At 36.7% G+C, this 19,239-nt stretch overlaps 1 protein-coding gene across 14 annotated transcripts in view; it reads right to left on the bottom strand.

The window, feature by feature from the left end:
* Window positions 1–19,239, bottom strand: part of OSBPL9 (oxysterol binding protein like 9) — a 132,785-nt gene that overhangs the window by 11,330 nt on the left and 102,216 nt on the right. For 9 of the 14 annotated variants that reach the window (XM_006768300.2, XM_006768305.2, XM_015566933.1 and 6 more), the window contains 7 exons: window positions 18,371–18,409; window positions 15,729–15,819; window positions 14,390–14,494; window positions 10,090–10,249; window positions 4,571–4,683; window positions 4,327–4,445; window positions 1,401–1,486 (listed from right to left, as the gene is read on the bottom strand). In XM_006768300.2, coding sequence (XP_006768363.1) covers window positions 1,401–1,486; window positions 4,327–4,445; window positions 4,571–4,683; window positions 10,090–10,249; window positions 14,390–14,494; window positions 15,729–15,819; window positions 18,371–18,409 — 713 coding nt within the window. The remainder of the gene's footprint in view (window positions 1–1,400; window positions 1,487–4,326; window positions 4,446–4,570; window positions 4,684–10,089; window positions 10,250–14,389; window positions 14,495–15,728; window positions 15,820–18,370; window positions 18,410–19,239) is intronic. The other 5 variants (XM_006768298.2, XM_006768301.2, XM_006768306.2 and 2 more) reach the window with 2 other exon arrangements.

The raw sequence follows: 19,239 nt of genomic DNA, 5'->3' as shown, positions 1-19,239 counted from the left end.
CAGCCGCGTCCTCGGCTGCCAGCCCCTTTCCGCGCGCGAGCCCCGTACCTCTGCGCTTCTCTTCTGCAGCTTCTCTGGGTCTCAGTGTGCCTCTCCTTCCTTCTAGTTGTAGAATTTACAGTCAGCCAGGCTTCCTGTTGTTCTGGATGAAGTCCGTATTGTTTCTCTGAGGTATTAATCAATTGTTGTGAGCGGCATTAATTTCCCGGTGTTTATCTCTGCCGCCATCTTAGTTTCTCCGGGTCTCAGGTTTGATCTCCACTTAATCTTATCTACTGGCTTTTTAGTTGTACTTTTTAATATTTTTAAATGGTTCCTCTAAGGGACCTCAAAGTTTAAATTCTCATACATAAAGACTACTCTTAAATCTTGAACCCATATCTAAAGAATAACTGGTACTTTGAATCTTTACTTACACATTACCAATAAATGTTTACATTTTATTTGTTCAATTATGTATTAAACAGTGCCATATTAATTGAAGTTCTTCTCTTGGGATATCGGTAAAATGGGTCTCTTAAATCTTCATCAGGAAGGAAACATGCATATCAGTGTCAGCCAATGAGTCCACCCACTGTGACACCTCAGTGACTGGTATTTGGCTTTAGCCAACAAATGCATCCGAGCAGATCAGAACATCCCCTCACAAAGAAAATTGTCTGCTACCACTGAAAAGCAATGCGAACTCACCTCCTTGTAAATCAATTTCATCTTTTTTTAAAAAATATATTTTATTGATTTTTTACAGAGAGGACGGGAGAGGGATAGAGAGCTAGAAACATCGATCATCTGCCTCCTGCACACCCCACACTGGGGATGTGCCCACAACCAAGGCACATGCCCTTGTCCGGAACCGAACCTGGGACCCTTGAATCCGCAGGCCGATGCTCTATCCGCTGAGCCAAACCGGTTAGGGGCAATTCCACCTTCTGATGACGTCTGTCTTTTGTACATATGTCTACTATTGCAAGCTTTATAATCTGGAAACTAGACTGTAAGCTCAAGGGCAGACACTGACTTTTTCTTTCTCCAGCTCACAGGAAACAATGGGTGCTTTAGAAAGTTTTGATGAACTCAGTTAACTGAACTTCATCAGGATATGTGTAAGTAATTTAACAGTGAATACCAGTCCTGGACCAAATAAGCTTATAGATGTGACTCTGTAAATACTGGCTACCTATTAATGGGCTCTTACGATTTTTTTTTTAACATGTTGGTTGCCTAACAACATCACTCCCATGTAACCTAAGCAAACAGACAGACCTCTAGTATAAACAAAATACTCAATGCCTTTCATCCAGAAATACTTAAAAGGCCGGGAATCCATCTATCCTGCAAAGGCAGAAAGCTATTGGTAAAATCTTTAACAATTATAAACTACTGTGTTTATCATCAAATACCTCACAAACAGGTCCGGATGTGCAAAAAAGTCTGCATACATTTCTAAAAGAGATCTTCTTTCAAGAATAAATGTTGGAAGAACTACCTGCAAAACACACATTTGAGCCTTGAGTATCATATTCTACTACAGAGAAACAGACTGCTGCACTGCTGAAAAAAACAAAACCCATTCTAATCATGGTAACACCCACCAAGTACTGCCCTGGCATGCTTCTCATACCTACTTCCCAAACTGCTCTGATTCAGAAATGCCCAGTATCCTGCCCAGCAGATGAAAAACAGGGAGGGGTTTTGAATTTTCAAAGCCACTTCCTCTGTGAAACCTCCCTTTAGCTGCCTGGCTCAGTATGACAACAACAAACTACTCTAGACAATCTTTGGGTGCCTAATACCTGCTGGGCATTACAGACACGTTATCTTATTGAATTGTACAGCAACCCTATTGTGAAGAAATTATTATCCCTGTTTTACAGGGGAGGAAAATGAAGCTCAAAGAGAGTGAGAAATTTTCTTACTGTACTGTTACTAATGTGGGAATTCAAAATTGGCTCTGTCTTACTTTGGGGAGGGGGTTTGTGCACTTTCCCTATCTGCTGATGCTTCTCGATCATTATATGCACTAGGCAATTTATCTACTTATGAATCTGTGTCCTCAAGTAACTGACATGAACACAAGGACCAGCCTTATTCACACTTGCATTCTCAGCTACTATTACACAGTAAGAAATTTTTATAGTAGCAACTGAAGGAAGGACCAAGGGTGAAGAGAACAAGGATGGGGATCAATGAACTATTTCTACCATGGGGCTGAACCCATGAAGAAAAATGCTGAGGGGCTGGGAATGTGGCAGAGGAGAAAGCAAATAAAAAGTTGGAATATGGGAAGAAGGAATGAGAAAGCTTAGGAATAATCAATAAAAAAGGAAAAATCTCATTAGGAAATGGAAGAAGAGTTTTTTAAGTGTATATCAGATTATAAATAATTTACTAGGGAAACAAAAAGCACCTTAATAAGTAAACATTCCTTTAAATTTAGTAATTACTGCATATCCACCATATTTAAGACCTGTGTTAAATGTTATCATACAAGAGATGCTCAAATTACCCTGGACGTCCAGGAGAGGGAAGGATCATGTTCTGTTTGGGGGACAGGAATGAGGGCGGAGCTGGGAAACAATTCATTGTGGTGGCACTAGCCAAAAGCCTTAGGGGAGAGTAAGGCTGTAATAAAAAACAGGAGGAAACAGAAGACTAAGAAATGAAGATCGGAGGGGGAAAAGGACATGGAGACAGGAAAGTGGGTGTGACAGAAACTGAGCAGTGTGGCTGGGTGAGGTGAGGGCATACAGAGTGCTGATGGAGCACAAGCTGAGAAAGGTGCACTCTGGCGGTAACATTTAGGATGTTTATTATCAATTTAAGTAAACTTTTTCCTTCCACAGAACATGCTCATAATCTAAATTTAGCCAGACTGGCAGGTAAGCTTATGTGCTGACTCAGTACAACTTCCTACCACTCTCAGAGGTCAGCATGGAAGGACGGCAGAGCAGAGACTGCAGGTCATTCCCACACTGCTGGCCCACCAAGCTCACCAACCCCGGACTCCTCTCCTGGACGTCTCATTATGTGAGGTGATAAACCTCGTATCCTTCAAGTCACCTTTAGGTGGGTCTTCCATAATTGGAGACCAAAACCAACCAAGGTAGAAGATGTCGAAAAAATATAAATGTCAACGTCTAAAATTAGGTTATGACTTTAAAATGCGAAGTGCAAATTTTGATTCAGCAATTATGCACTCTAATGAACACTGAAAAAAATTCTTGGGGCAAACTCCTACAAATATTCTCTTATCTAGATCATTCCTGGCAAGTATGTTGGGTTCCACAAGTTAGTGCTATCCTTATGAAGGTTTTATTTTAGACACTTTATTAGAAAATATTATGAATTAGTTTTTTTCTTAATTACTCTCTAAATCTCCAAAATGAGGTTCACACTGACAAAGACTATAGTTTGACCTGGTCATAAAAAAAGCAAGACTCCTGAATGTTATTAACTTTCTAAAGTTGGGTAGAATAACTTAACCGATATAAAGCTATTGCAGCTCAACTCTCTAAGACAAGAGGCAGCATGGAAAGATTACAGATTTTGAAATCACAGACCAGATCAGAATCTCACTTCTGCTATTTAATAGGATTTATCCAAGTTACTTAACATCCACGAGTTTTAGTTTCCTCATCAATAAAATGAATGAACAATAACACCTACTTTGTAGTGTTGTGGTGAAAATTAAGTGAAAGGATGAGGCTGTTAGCACAGTGACAGAGATATACAAAGGCACCCATACACCAGTCCCCTAAATTAATCCGGCACTCTGGAGCACCAAGATTAGATTCAAATTTACTAGTAAATCCAGACCACAGTAATTGTATGGCTGAATGTGTGTCATACAATTTTCCATTCATTATCTGTTCTGATCCTTACAACTCTGAAGTCAGTCAGTGTGTCCACTTTGCATAAAAAGAACCTAAAGATCATGATGGAAGGGACTTGCTCAAGGTCACATGGTTTGGTAATAGCAGAGGTAGGTTGTTAGCATAGGTCCTCTAACCCCAAGGTCAGAACTTTGCTTGTTTTGATTTGTGTACACTATACTGCTTTAGTTTTTGTCCAAAACCAGTACTAGTCCTTGTTTGCCCCCAATAAAATCCAAATCTTCATCCATCCATACTACCTCTGAAATTATTCTAGCTTTATTTCATTAATTTATAAAAATGTTCAGTTTATTCATCTAAATATATGTTAAATCACAACAAAACCAAAGTATAAATAGAAATTATGTCATTACACCATATGTGCAGGCACACTCACCATACCATCACTAAGAATCCACACATTAAGACAGCAAATGCCAAATTTGATTCTTACCTTAGTGAGATCCATTCCAAGTCTAACCTGTGACAAGAGATGCATGATAACGCTCTTGTGCTCTTCTACTGACCCCGCCTCCCCTTCGTCATCTCTATCATCATAGGAATCGAAAAGGTCTAAAATAAAACAGATCTTCTTAGACTGGTGGTAAATGGCCAATCTGTGCTGCTACCAGTATTTCAAATTTCCCCCACATATTTTTAAGGAAAAAAAAAAAGTTAAATTCTCAAAGGTCACTTACCAGCATCACTTGTTCCATTGGACATGGAAGAATTAAGTGATTCTGTGGTATCTGGACGCTTTAGACTATTTCCTGAGCTACTGTGGGTCAAGACTGAAGCAGATCCAGAGGAACTAAAAAAATAATAATCACCTTCTTAAATCTTTTAAGAAAGCAACTTAGAATCACAGTAAGACGTTAACCTACAAAGCTACTTGAAAACTAAGATATTCAACTGACAAACCAGACTCTGAGAGTTAGCTGCTTATATACATACATATAGGTATACACTTTCCAACTCTCTCCCTGTGGCTTCCAATCTGAGACTGCCCAGCTTGGTGGCCAGGTCTCTTGTTTTACGCTTTTTGCATAGGGTGTGCTCAACCAAGCCATGTTGAGAAGCCATCAAAAATTAGTTTTGCTTTTTTGTCTAAGTTTAAAATGAGTTCATTTTCTGATTTGGTTACTTTGTACAAATGTAGGTATGTCATAATTCTTGGCAACAATTTCTAGAACCTCAAAAATGGCAAGTCTATTACTTAGTCTCAGAAAGAGGTCTTGTCTATATTTTTGAGATCCTTTGATAAAAGTCCACATTGATATTTACATTCTTCCCAGTCATAAGAAAACTGTATTTAAAATTACAAAATAAAAAAGCATATTAATTTTTACAAGTAAATTTATGGTAACTGGTATTACAAACTGGTTAACAGGGTGTAAAAGCACTTCCTCTATTATACAATAGTTATGTGAAGATAACTTACCCAGAATAAGTATTTGTACATTAATAAAAGAATAATAGAAGTCAGAGTTTATTAAATATAAAAATAGAAACCAAATTTCTCACATTTAATATATAACTTATAAAATGGCACACACATATAACCAGTATTTTGTTACAAAATTATAGGTACAAAATGTATATATTCTAATTTAAACATAGTTTGCTCTGATTACATACCTACTTTTGATTTTTTTTTTTAATAATAAACTATATTTTTTAGAGCAGTTTTAGGTTCACAACAAAACCAAGTAGAAAGTACAAGAATCCCTAATGCTCTACCTCCCCCACTATCAACATCACACTCATCATTATCACTCAAAATCCATAATATACATCAGGGTTCACTCTTGACGCTGTACATTCTATGGATTTTGACAACTTTTCAACACTGTAGTATTGTAAAGTTTCTCACCCTAAAAATTCTCCGTCCTTTGCCTATTATTCTAATATTAAAACATATCTATTCTAATTTAAACATGGTTTGTCCTGGTTACTTACCTTCTTTTAATCTAGTTTTCAAAAATCCTTAGTTAACTAAATATTGCTTATTTGATAGTTTAGTAGTATTCATCACAAGGTACTTTAACTAATGTCTACTTCACTAGTTTTGAGTTAATGGAAAATATGAGTAAAGACATAGGTAAGAAAAATCAAGTTATCTGCCGAAACCGGTTTGGCTCAGTGGATAGAGCGTCGGCCTGCGGACTGAAGGGTCCCAGGTTCGATTCCGGTCAGGGGCATGTGCCTGGGTTGCGGGCACATCCCCGGTGGGGGATGTGCAGGAGGCGGCTGATCGATGTTTCTCTCTCATCGATGTTTCTAACTCTCTCTCTCTCTCCCTTCCTCTCTGTAAAAAATCAATAAATATATTTAAAAAAAAAAGAAAAGAAAAAAAAAGAAAAATCAAGTTATCATTAAATAAAAGAGCTGCATGAAAATAATCTCCAAAATGTTTTGTGACCCGTTGATAGATCACCAAAATAGAGTCAATCTTTAAAACCAGTTGGTCTAAAAACCCCAAATCCTTTAAAATATGTATGTTATTTTAGATGCATTTCCAAAGGTCGTATCTATTTATGCTGTGCTTTTCCTCCCTACTCAGATTAGAAACCATGCCTGGGCCAAGAGAAGTGCTCAATAAAGGTCAAAATGGGAAAAACCCATTTCATAAGTTACCTTGTTCAAGACAAAAGATAGAATATAGTTAAAAAACAATGCCTTGACAAAATGATATGCATACAGAAAAGATTTATATTCAATGGGCTAACTTGTATAGAATTTAATGTAAGATCATAATAAACTAAGCCAAAAATTTAAAGCTCTGGATTTAATTATAATTACAAGAGAATCCACAACAACTTTACAAGTTAGATATGATTATTCTCATCATATACAGTTGCTCAGAGGGTCAATGACCACCTGAAGTCACACAGCTGATAAGCAGTAGAGCCATTTCAAATGCATGTCTGGCTTCAAAGCACAAGTTCTTTACAACATGCCCCATCATCATAAGAAATATTTTTTAAAGTTAAAGTGAAATTTTTACTGGCAAACTAGTAATAATGGTTTCTCCTTAGTTTATGTCCCTACATGGACATGCTACCCTTTCTGTTAAGCAAGCCTTTTCAAGTTGTAGGTTCTTTTCCTTAACTGAAGTGTCCTGACTTAAAAGTACATGATTACCTAGATCACATACATTTCATTTTTTCCACATTTAAAAGTTAAATTTGATCCAAAACTTTCTGATCCAATAGTCATTTTCCTTTATGAATTTTGAAATTTTGGGCAGTTATTATGAAATTATATATGAATATTGTACTTTTCAGTTCATGTGCACACTTAAGAGTACTAGAGTCCTTCACAATATTTCTTATTAAAATAAAAAACACAACAAAGTTCAAGGTCTAAGGCCTGGCTGATTATAAACTTACAAATTCACATACAATCATTTCCAAATGTGTAATGTTTTATACAGCAAATCCCAAGGTATAACAGTAGTACCAATTCCTGAGGAAGCCAGAGTATTGGAAAAAATGCCCAACAAAAAAATGAAGCCAACTATATCTGTAACAAACATAGGAACACTAAAGCAAATAAATGTTAACTTGCCTTCTAAAAGTTACCATTTATTGAGTGCTTGTTACAGGCCAGATAAGATAGTAAGCACTTGACAGACACTATTCTCATTTAAATGTCCACAATAATTCCTGAAGTTGAAACCATTATTGTCCTCATTTTACGTACAAGAAAGAATTACATTGGTTAAATAATGTGATCAAGATCACACACCTTTGAGGAAAAACAGATTTAGAACCTATTCTTTCTTAGATTCCAGAATCCGAAGTCTTACAGCAGTCTATGTATCAGTAGGGCTAAGAAGTATTTTGCTTATCAGCTATCATGTAAATAACTCTACATGCAAAAGGAGTTTTTTTCTATGTAATAGTTCGTTATCTAGCTTTGATTTGATGATATAAAATAAGTCAAATATCTATAATAATAAAAGGATAATGTGCTAATTAGACCAGACATCTTCCGGCCGTCATTCAGGCCATCATTCTGGCCGGGCCAGCAGTCGGGGAAGGAAGGTCTACTCTTGCAAGAACTTTCGTGCACTGGGCCTCTACTTTTCTAATAAGGGGAAACCCATAATCAGTATCTATCAAAATCTGCCTGCTTAATATCTCTGGAATTCACACACTTCTCTCCACTGCCTTGCTATTACCTTGGCTCAGGCTGTCAAGATTTCTCAACTTAATACCCGTTTTGGCTGGTCTCCCTACCTGTTATGCAGCCCCACTGCATTTAATACTATACTTTCAATTCTATACTGTTTCCAAAATGTAGATGTGACCAGCAACTTCCATCACTAGTGAGGAAATGTTCAAAATTGGTAAAAGGTTACGGACTCTTTCATGATCTGGCCCTTGCCAAACTCTCATGTTCTTTTTTAAACCATTCCCCACAACTTATGCTGCAGCCAATCAAGCTCCCCTGGACTCCAGACCTTCGTTAACAGGGTTCCATTTCCATGAGAACATTTCCACTTCTCCCTCCTCTCTCTCAATGTCCCTCTTCTCTACTCATCCACATGAACCTTAGGATCACATCCCCTCCCCTCCTCTGTGAATCCTTCTCTGACTTCTCAGGACTTCAAAATGCTCCGTTGGCTTTCTGTGCTTATTCTTATTGAAGCACGTATACCATCCTATATAATAAAGAGGTAATATGCATACTGACCATCACTCCAACACACAAGATGGCCGCCCCCATGTGGTCAAAGATGGCCTGCAGAGGAGGGCAGTTGTGGGCAATCAGGCCGGCAGGGGAGGGCAGTTGGGAGCAATCAGGCCGGCAGGGGAGGGCAGTTGGGAGTGACCGGAAAGAGTAATACCAAATTGAACATCACTCCAACACACAAGATGGCCACCCCCATGTGGACACAAGATAGATAGCAGGGGAGGGAAGTTGAGAGGAACCAGGCCTGAAAGGGAGGGCAGTTGGGGGAGGTGGGGACCCAGGCCTTCAGGGGAGGGCAGTTAAGCGCAATCAGGTTGGCAGGGGAGTGGTTAGGGATAATCAGGCAGGCAGGCAGGTGAGGGGTTGGGAGCCAGCAGTCCTGGATTGTGAGAGGGCAGTCAGACATCCTTCCAGGGGTCCAAGATTGGAGAGGGACACCCCTCTTCGTGCACAAATTTCGTGCACTGGGCCTCTAGTTAGATTATAAATGTCTGTTTCTTCCCCCAAAAGATAGTGAGTTCCCAGAGGGCAGAGACTGGGTCTTTTTTTCACCTCCACCTACTATAGCTCTCCAACTAATACAAAAGTACCGTCAAACTTCAGTTCTAAACGTCTCCCATCTCAAACAACTTGGTTCTTGCCCAAGTTGTTCACAGGAAAAAATGTCTCGGTTGTCCAAAACTTCAGTTTTTGACCTGACAACCCTTTCAGCATGACAAAGAGTCTCTCAGGCAACAAGCAAAGGAGAAATGATTTTGTTGCTGGAAATACTCCATTAGCACAATTTTAAAACATGTAGAGGCCATCAAAAGAGTTCTAACGTTGCTAAGGGTGTGAAAGTGCTCACAAAACAACACTCACAGGCAGCTGAATAGTTGTGGATTTGGAGAAACAAAAAGAAGTTAGCCAGTGATAGCATTTTGGAGGCAGTGATATATGAAAAATTCGTTCAAGGGTAATACAATAAGAAGTGTTTATTTATAAATTAAACAGTGCGTTAGACATGGACTGTATATAAGAAAAGTTAAAACAGAGAATCACTTGTGGGTCTGGAACAGATTAAGTGAATTTACATTGTTTCTAATGGGAGAAAATGATTCGGTTTTCGAGCAATCTCTTTAGAACAGCCTTCTGGAACAAATTAAGTTCGCTAACTGAGGTTTCACTGTAATGGTAACCTCATTTGTATATTCTTATTCTTCCTAGTTTATTCATTCTTATTTGACCCGTTCCTAATGTTGGTGCTAGAGAAATAATGCCCAGAGTTCCATGAACAATACTGGCATATTATTATAGCTGATGCTAATTTATTCCATTTGAATTAAGTCATGAGTAAAATCAACAGTCTCATAGAACTGGCTTTGTTCAATGAGTCAATTAAAAAAACCTGTCTTTCTTACTTTTTCCAAGTAATAACTTTTAAGGGAGCCTGTCATTAAAACCAGCCTCAAAATGAAATTACATTTTTAAAAATCAGGAGAGTTGTTTTAAACACATACTTAGTTCATCCACTTACTCTATTAAGCGCTTTGGGGATGAGCCACCTTGATGAAATTCATCAGCATCATAGAATTCATCTTCACTGCTAGAATAAGAGAACTCCGGGACTGTATTTGGAGACAAGTTGACATGGCTTGGAGAAGTTAGACTGCTACTAGGTGGTGAGTGCCCACTGCCTAGAAAGTTAAAAAGTTTTTAATTAGGGGACAAAGTTGGTAATAAAGGGGAAGAAATTAGGAAGATGGGATGAAAGCAGATCTTTCTAAAATTAAGAGAGCTTAGTTAAATTGGTAAAAGTCCTCATGCTATTTGTAAAGAAAATTATTATTTAGAAAAGAAAAAGGCAAATCACATTACAGAATATGAAATAGGTTTCTTTTAGCTTTTTTAAAATCCTCACCCGAGGATATGTTTTTACTGATTTTAGAGAGGGAAGGAGAGAGAGAAACATTGATTTAAGAAAGAAACATCAGTCAGTTGCATCCCATACTGGTCCCATTGAACCTGCAACCTAGGGATGTGCCCTGATTGGGAACTGAACCCACAACCTTTTGGTGTATGGCCAACACTCCAACCAACTGAATCACTGAGCCAGAGCAGGACATAGTCTTTTAAATAAATGAGGGGAAAAAAATGTTACGTCTGCATTCTATAATTATCTTTAATATTAGGAAGGGAGTCTTCTGGTTATAACTACAATGTGTGAGCTCTCATATTGGAAGTCCCATCACAAATATCCAGCACCAAAGGGAAGCCAGGGCTCTTATTTTATACTAGAGGCCCGAGGCATGACATTCGTGCAAGGGGCTTGGCCCTTGCAGCCCAGCAGCTTGCCTCGGCCCTCACAGCCCCGGCTTTGTCCAGAAGGTCATCCGGGGGGGATGTCCAGTCTAATTAGCATATTATACATAGTAGATCCAGAACCTAAAAAATGCAGTATTGAGCCAATAAGAATACAAAATGGAAAAAATATTAAAGACCACATGAATATTTAAAAAAGTGATCAGAATATCACATTCTTTCTAGTCAATGTTTGGTGGGCACATGAAAACACAAAAGTCCTGCACTCACCATCCAAACTCCTCACCTCTTTTCCATCTAAGTCTAAGGTGCCTGGGGTTCAGGAGCAGAGAAAAACACAGGGCTACTATAGAAAGAATGTGGAAAAGGAAAAGAGTAGGAGGAATATCTTTTTATTCTTCAATGGTCTAAATAAGAAAATGGAAATTAACATCTAAAAAAGAAGACTACCACCTAATCTTTGTGATGATCATCTGGTTCACTGTCTAGTAATAAAGTAATAACCATGCAAATATCAACAGGAACAATGGAGAACTGAGATCAACTCAACAAGGGTTTATTGAGCATCAAAGGCTATCAGGTGCCCTTGCCGGTTTGGCTCAGTAGATAGAGTGTTGGCCTGTGGACTGAAGGGCTCAGGTTCGATTCTAGTCAAAGGCACATGCCCGGGTTGTGAGCTCAATCCTCAGTAGGGGGCATGTAGGAGGCAGCCAACCAATGATTCTTTCTCTCATCATTGATGTTTCGATCTCTCCCTCTCCCTTCCTCTCTGAAATCAATGAAAAATAAAAGAAGGAAGGAAGGAAGGGCGGGAGGGAGGCAGGCTGGCTATCAGGCAGTTTATGCCAAACTACTGCAGATGCTTAGTGGAGATTAAATTTAAGTCACTGATGACCATCTAAAAGCCAAGGCCATAGTTCTAGAAAAAATTGAGAACAGCAGCAATAAAAATGAATCCAGAGCCACACATGCATGTTTAGTCCATTCCCAATAGAGCATATCCACCTGCCACTCCAACTGCCACATTTACAAAGAGATCTTAAAAACATAACACAAATGTTTACTAACTAAAAAGGTAGTATTGCTTATTGTGGAAATGCCAAAGATAGTTTCTCTTAGCAAATCTTTAAATTCTCTCTCCCTACCCACCCCTCCCCCCCAAAAAAGAAAGCAGTAAGATGAGAGAAAGAAACTTTATCCTAACAACATCAAAAGACCAGGAATTATAAACGATTAAAATGCAAATACTCGAGGTAAAATGTGTCCAAAAAGAAAATGAGTTTGAATGGGAACTGCAAACAAAAGAACTGAGTTTTCCTTATGAAAGAAAAGGATAATATTTATTTTCTCAATTGTTCCATATTTCTTTTTTGTATTACTAAAAGAGGTAAAGGAAAGAAAGGTGGAAAAAATGAAATTAGGCTGAAAATAAAAAAGACATAAATTAGATACTAATTTAAGTTTTAAAATTTCTTTAAATCCACCTACTCTAAGATATAATTTTTAAAATAAACATGAGGTTGCCCTGGCTGGGTGGCTCAGTTGGTTGGAGAGTTGTTCTGTTCTCCAAAAAGTTTCAGGTTTGATTCCTGGTCAGGGCACATACCTAGTTGCAGGTTCAATCCCAAGTGGGAGCATGCACGGGAGGCAACCAATTGATGTTTTTCTCTCTCTCTTAAATTAAGAAACATGCTTCAGTGAGGATTTTTTTTTAAAAAAAGTGAACAAGACTTTGGCACAGATAATAAAAAACAGAAAAAGTCAGATAAAACATTTCAACTTCATTATTCAAATTGCTAATCAGTATTTCCCCAAGAGCTTCAAATAAGAAATCTATTGTTGCTTGCTTTCTTTCAAAATTTAGAAGACCTCTGCTATTGAATATTAAAAACCAAAGTAATAACACCAGCACCTTTACTAATTTAAATTTCAAAATAGGCTAAAATCACAAGGAAAAATTTTCATTATAACACAGTGAAAGTACTGCCCAGGAAAGAAATCTGTGCAGCAACTGCAGGAGCTTATCTGATCTCAAGAGTGGTTTTGGCCTCCAGGTGTAACAGAGACAAAAGTACTAAAGTAATTCCTTGAGTATGACTGACAGGTCACTCAACATATATCGATTTCATTTTAAAAAAAGGAATAAATCCAATACTAACACTGATAGCATTCCTGTAAATTAGAGATAAAATAATAAGTCTAAATGAGTTAAGAACATGCAAACTAAAATATTCCTTTTTGTCTCTAAAATCAGTAAAAATATGAAAGACTGATAAATCCTAAAAAAATCCCCACATATATGTAAATATAAGAAACTCAAACCTGTAGAGAATTTTTTTAGTTTATCTGAACCACACTGACAACTGCCTGGGAGCAAAATCTCAATTTATTGAGAAAATCCTCCAGGGAATTGCAGTTTTGCAACTTATTTTATACATCAGAATCAAAGAAGACATAAGGAGGGTTATATGAAATCCACTGGTGGTAGATTAGGGAGGCGGGAGAAAGAAAAGTGGGGAAATCTCTGCGATTTGATAAAAAGTAAAATGAAGGGACACTGGGTACAAGATAGCTAATAATTAACATTTATAGCACACACAGATGGTGTTGGGAGAACAAAGTAGCAATGAGTTTTGTGTTCTCTGCTCTGCTGTGGTGGGTGTAGTCTATGGGGTCAGATAAAGGAGATTACTTTGACATTCCAAGTGTATGTTATCTTAGATGCTAAAAGACAGTACTACAGGCTTATTTAAGGTAAAGGTTGACCTTTGTCAAGAAAGCTACCGGCCTAGGATGTGATTACCTGACCACCATGCAGGCCTCCCCTAAGACTGTCAGATTTGGTATGTAGCCCCTTTTTTGGCCACTCATGCTTAAAGTTGCTGTACAAGGATATTTTACTTAAATTTTGCTAATAGTAGGAAAATATTGGAAATAACCTAAATGTCCATCAGTGGAAAAAGAGATACCTATTTAGGCAGCTGTAAAAAGAACGTTAGAACTAACTGTATGAACATGGAAAGTTCTCTAAATGTTCTCTGTTATATGAAAAGAGAAAGTCACAGAAACACAAAATCTCATTTAGGTTAAAAGAAAAACAACAATTAAAATGCACAGCATAGGATTATATGTACATACATGTACACAAATGACAGAAGACAGAGTAAAGATTTTCAGCTTCTGTTCTCTGTACTTCCATATTTTCTGATTCCTAAGAAAGTATACGAGTCTAACTTGTTTTTCAAGAAAGTCAATCTTCAAAATAAACCATACGGTAAACAAAAAAAACAAAATCCTATAATATTCTATTTTATTTAAATTATAATTTTACTAAATCTCCTGGTTCAATCATAAAATTAAGTATTTCATATATAGAACTGTAATAGCAAAAATATGTTATCTCCAACAGAAAGATACAACACATTTCTTCAACCTTTTCCCTGTTAGCAATCAAATATAAATTTTAAATGTAAATGGGGAGTTATAAGAAGTAAAGGAATTACATAAATCTGTACCTGTACTATTTGGTGTTGGAGTCTGATGATGTCCCAAGGTAGCTAACACAGGTCCCACTGGTAGGGAAGATGGACGCTGCTCTGACTTACACAACTGAGCAGGTTCTAGGAGATTTGAACATGTGAAATAAATTACAGAAATAGCCTAAACATAACTCTGTTAACTGGGATTCTAAAGCCTACAGATGAGTAATTTCTAAAACTGTATTCCACTAAGTCAACTTCCATGCTACTCCTCTCTAACATCCTATCCCCTTTAAACTCAAAACACTAGGCAGGATATTAAGAGACCAGTCCTGGTAGGCCAATATCTCAGTACAACTGCTCTGTAAAAACATCAAACATTTCTGATGATAAAGTGTTTCCAAGCATCAAACCATATAATATCCGGGGGCAGGTTATCTCCTTTTTAGTCCATGAGAGATGTTAGCGCATTCTCTTAAGGATATATAAACATTCACAAAAGGATTTCACATACTCTTAAGTAATTTTTAAAAAGTCATTTCTTTTTTCCAGTACAATTTCTGACTGAACCATGTCATCATTAAGAACACAATTACACCCTAGCTGGTTTGGCTAAGTGGAGCATCGGCCTGTGGATGAAGGGTCCCGGGTTCGATTCTGATCAAGGGCACGTGCCCCGGTTGCAGGCTCCTCCCTGGCCCGGGTTCTGGTTGGGCTCATGCAGGAAGCAACCAATTGATGTGTTATTCTCACATCAATATTTCTCTCTTTCTTTCCCTCTCTCTTCCACTCTCTCTAAAAAATTAATGGAAAAATATTCTTGGGTGAGGATTTAAAAAAAAAAAAAACAACAACAACAGTTATGTTGGATGCAACAAAAAAGCAAAAGGAATCAGAATAGTTGGGTAGTACTCTATACTTAAAAATACACAAGTCTATTTAATTGGTAGACATAACGAAATTCATTCTTCCTTTTCTCATCTTAAAGCTCACCATGAAGAAACCATTTGTATTATTCAGAGCTATAAAGAATATCCCAAAATAGAATATTCCTGGATTGCCTTCAAGCAGATCAAGGTATATTATTTATCTTGGTGGCCATAAATCCAAGTCATAGGATTCTATCCCATCAGCTAATCCAGGTCTTAGTAACCATGTCTATTTTCCATCTCACTCTGAAAACTGAAAGCCCTTTCAGTATACTTAAAAAGCCCCAATATTAAAAATACTATCATTTCCCAATTCATTTTTGGCTGTATATTTTTATTTTTATGTATTAAAAGAAAAAGAAAGCCCTCAAAGATTATTATGACAGTCATACAAATTATGTTTTTTCTCAGCAATGAATCTGTGAAACACTTTCCAAATACTATACCTGGAGGTAAGACAGTCTGGGAAGGCATTGTGTTGATCACAGGTTCCAGGGGACTAGGTTGATATATTGCATCTACAGGATTAATAGTACTCTGAGATAAAGAAACACATTATAATTATTTTTAATTAAATGCCCTTCCAACGCTGACCCTCCCAAATGTATAAAATTGCCCATATTTCTGACAGCAAAGTCCTGAAGGTAGCTATAAAGATATGCTGATGAAAACATGAAGAGAAAATGAAACAGCTTTTCTATACATAAATCTAAGTTTCTCATTATTATTATTTTAAAAGCATAGTAAGGAGGAAAAATGAATGAATGAATCTCTGTATTATAGGAAGGTAAAGCTAAATGGAAAAACTTGGAAAGCATTATATAATGGTGTGGCAAGATTTCAGGAAGCCAAAACAATAACCTCTCAATTCAATTCAGTGCTTCTCAAATGTTAAATTCACCACAAATATTGTTTCTCTAAGAAAGAGAAATGCTCTCTTGCTTTGGTGTGAATAAATATTACCCTATGACTAGCTTATGTACCGGCACCAAAAGGGATCTAATCTTTCCATTCCATACTACTGCCACCTCCCAGTACTGTCTACCCCACAACACAGGCACCTAGTTTTACAATCACTAAAGGCAAAGAGATGTACCTTCTCTTTGAAATGGGTGTGTGTGGGAAGAAGATTTTTTTTTTTTAGGATTTGAAAAACATAAACATATAGTTATGATTTTGGAGAGAGAAAATGTTCAGATTTCTCTGATTCCAAACCAAGAAATTATACTACAGCATTTTAAAAACAAGACTTCATAGCTTACTGATGCATTTTTATATGAAGAAACGGAGGATTTCAAACATAGGTCTCTGCCAGAATAAAGTTTAGATCCACCACTTAGAAAAGGCTACACTAAGCCCATGGACACAGAAAATAGTTCAGTGATGGCCTGGGGTGGGACAGGAACAATAAAAGTAATTGGTCAATATGTCAAATTACATTCTACAATTTGCTTTCAAATGCATTTACAGAGTGTGAGAAATGTAAACAAATGATAATCTACAGCCCTACTCTGTTGTGACATTAAAACTCATACCATACAATATATAATAAATTATATATACATATATGTACGTATAGCTAACATTTGTGGAGTACTGTAAGCTCACTCTGCACCTTATAAAAACCTTCTGAGGTAGAACTAGTAACCTTTCTTTATAGAGGAAACTAAAACTCTAAGGTCAAGTAACTTGTCTAAGGTCACAGCTAGTGAATGGCAAGGCTGGGTCCTAGCAGTCTGGGTCCAAGGCCCTAAAATCCTTTCTTTCTTAAAAATAAAAACGCAAGGAAAAATGCAATCATTCCTAAACAAATGATCAAATATGTTTGTTTTCTACAAGTTTAGATTTCCTATGGTTAGGGAATGTAGGCGTTTTAATTGCAAATGATTAACATTTTTTTTAATGCTTTCTAAAACTATTTTTTAACATAATCAAAAGTAAGTAATTTTGTTCAGAGGAAAAAGAGAAAAAGTATTGACAACATGATTTTCCTTAGGCTCTTTGGGGACCATGAAATGCTAGACAACATATACAGTCTTTTTTTCCATGAGGCTTACAAACTTATTTGCTATCTCACAAAGAGAGATTATATTACATTGTATTTATACCACATAATTGTATATCATCATGACTCAAACTTTGAACTCACACTGTGAAAAGAGAAATAAAAATTCTACTGTGTTTAATTCAAATTTTAAAAATGTTTCTCTTTGCTTTCTTAAAAAATATGCAAACATCATGGATAAATTTAACTTTTTTTTCATTTTAATCCAAATATAAAGATAACATCTTTTTAAGTATAATCATGAGATGGTTTTGAAGATTCCAGATTTCAGACAAGCTGTCGTTTGTAAAGTCTTAAGACAAAGAAAAGACTGCTTCAGAAACACAGTTTGAACAGAAGTCACTCAGTTACCATAAAACTAGGGTATCTCAAGCCACAAACCTTCAATCTCTAATTTTTATTTCCAGCTGGGAACAATAACATTTTCTTTTCTTTATAGAGAGGAAGTTGAATATAAGGGAAGAGTAAAAAGCCAACGAGGAGGAAAGAATAAGAAGATGTCTGTAAATAAAAAAGTTTACGTTCCAAAAAAAATGCAATAATACCACAGTAGCAATGCTAGTTAACACAATACAAAAAAATCAAAATATAAGAGATGAGAAAATAGAAACCTATAAACATATTTAAATAGATTAAGATGTGTCTCAATATACCCCTCCCCCTCTGCTTTCAACTGAGAACAAAGTTGATCAGAAATGCAGCATTGTGAGTTATGCCTTATTTAGTATTAGAGATGCATATTCATACCATAATTAATCCTTCAAGTTAACACATGCAAAGTGATTCAATCTGGACCAACATTTAGAAAAATTTTAAGATCAACATTTCCTCTTCAAATGATTGCTGAAAGAGGGACAACTTTAGGAGCTCAAGGAAAATTGCAAGAGTCAACAGCAAAAAGCAATGAGGAGGTGAAAAGAAGAATTTGCGTTGAAAAAGAGGTAGAAATTCAGGCTTCTCCTGACATAACTGGTTATAACACTCTGCAGAATTAAAGGGAAACAAAGATTAGATTAAACTTACTATAATTCCATCTGCGTGCTTCTCCGAATTACACTGGTCCTTAAGGAAAAATGTTAAAAATATTAACTTCATTCTCTCATTTAAGCAACTGCTGTGTATTTTCTTCCCTATTAAGAAAGCTTATTTTATCAGGTAAGTAACAATGTTAGAAAACTATTTCTTTGCTTCCATTAAGATTTTAATTCCATTTGTACATTCCTAACCAAACAATTTTATCACTGGCTACACAATAATCAACACCAACAGCAAGGCAATTATTTTTCCATACAAGCATTTAATTAAGTTCATTGTAGAACTATCCTATTGAACTGTGTAGTCTCCCTAAATGACTAAATGTAGATATGCTATTTTAGGATTGAAGACAATATTTCTGGGTTCAAATTTACAGTAAATATCCCAAACTCTTACTGTACTTTAAAGGTATGAAAATCATGTACCCTTAAAAACTCAGTATAGATACCATTTCCCATATTCGGACTATTGGCCCAACATTATACTAATACTTTTCTAAATAGATGACATGATTTTGCTTTCAGTAAACATAATCATTATATTCATGGAAATGATGATATAGGGAGCTAACTAATTCACTTATTCCATCAACTATATAAGGTAGGTACTATCATATATATATATAAATATATGTATATGTATATGTATATATGTATATGTATATGTACACACATACACACACACCAGAGGCCCGGTGCACAAAAATTTGTACACTCGGCCAGGTCATTCATATGCAAAAGCCTCTGAGCACAGCTTGGGTGGGGTTGTAAATTGGGTGGGGTGTGGTCTCCGGGAATCGCAGAGCATTGCAAACAGCAATGGTTGCCCGTCAGTCCTGCCCTGAGAGATCCCTGGGT

Source organism: Myotis davidii, unplaced genomic scaffold, assembly GCF_000327345.1.
Source record: "Myotis davidii unplaced genomic scaffold, ASM32734v1 scaffold79, whole genome shotgun sequence".
Classification (NCBI taxonomy): Eukaryota; Metazoa; Chordata; class Mammalia; order Chiroptera; family Vespertilionidae; genus Myotis; species Myotis davidii.
Note: the sequence above shows the minus strand (reverse complement) of the source record. Positions and strands in the feature narration are given on the sequence as shown.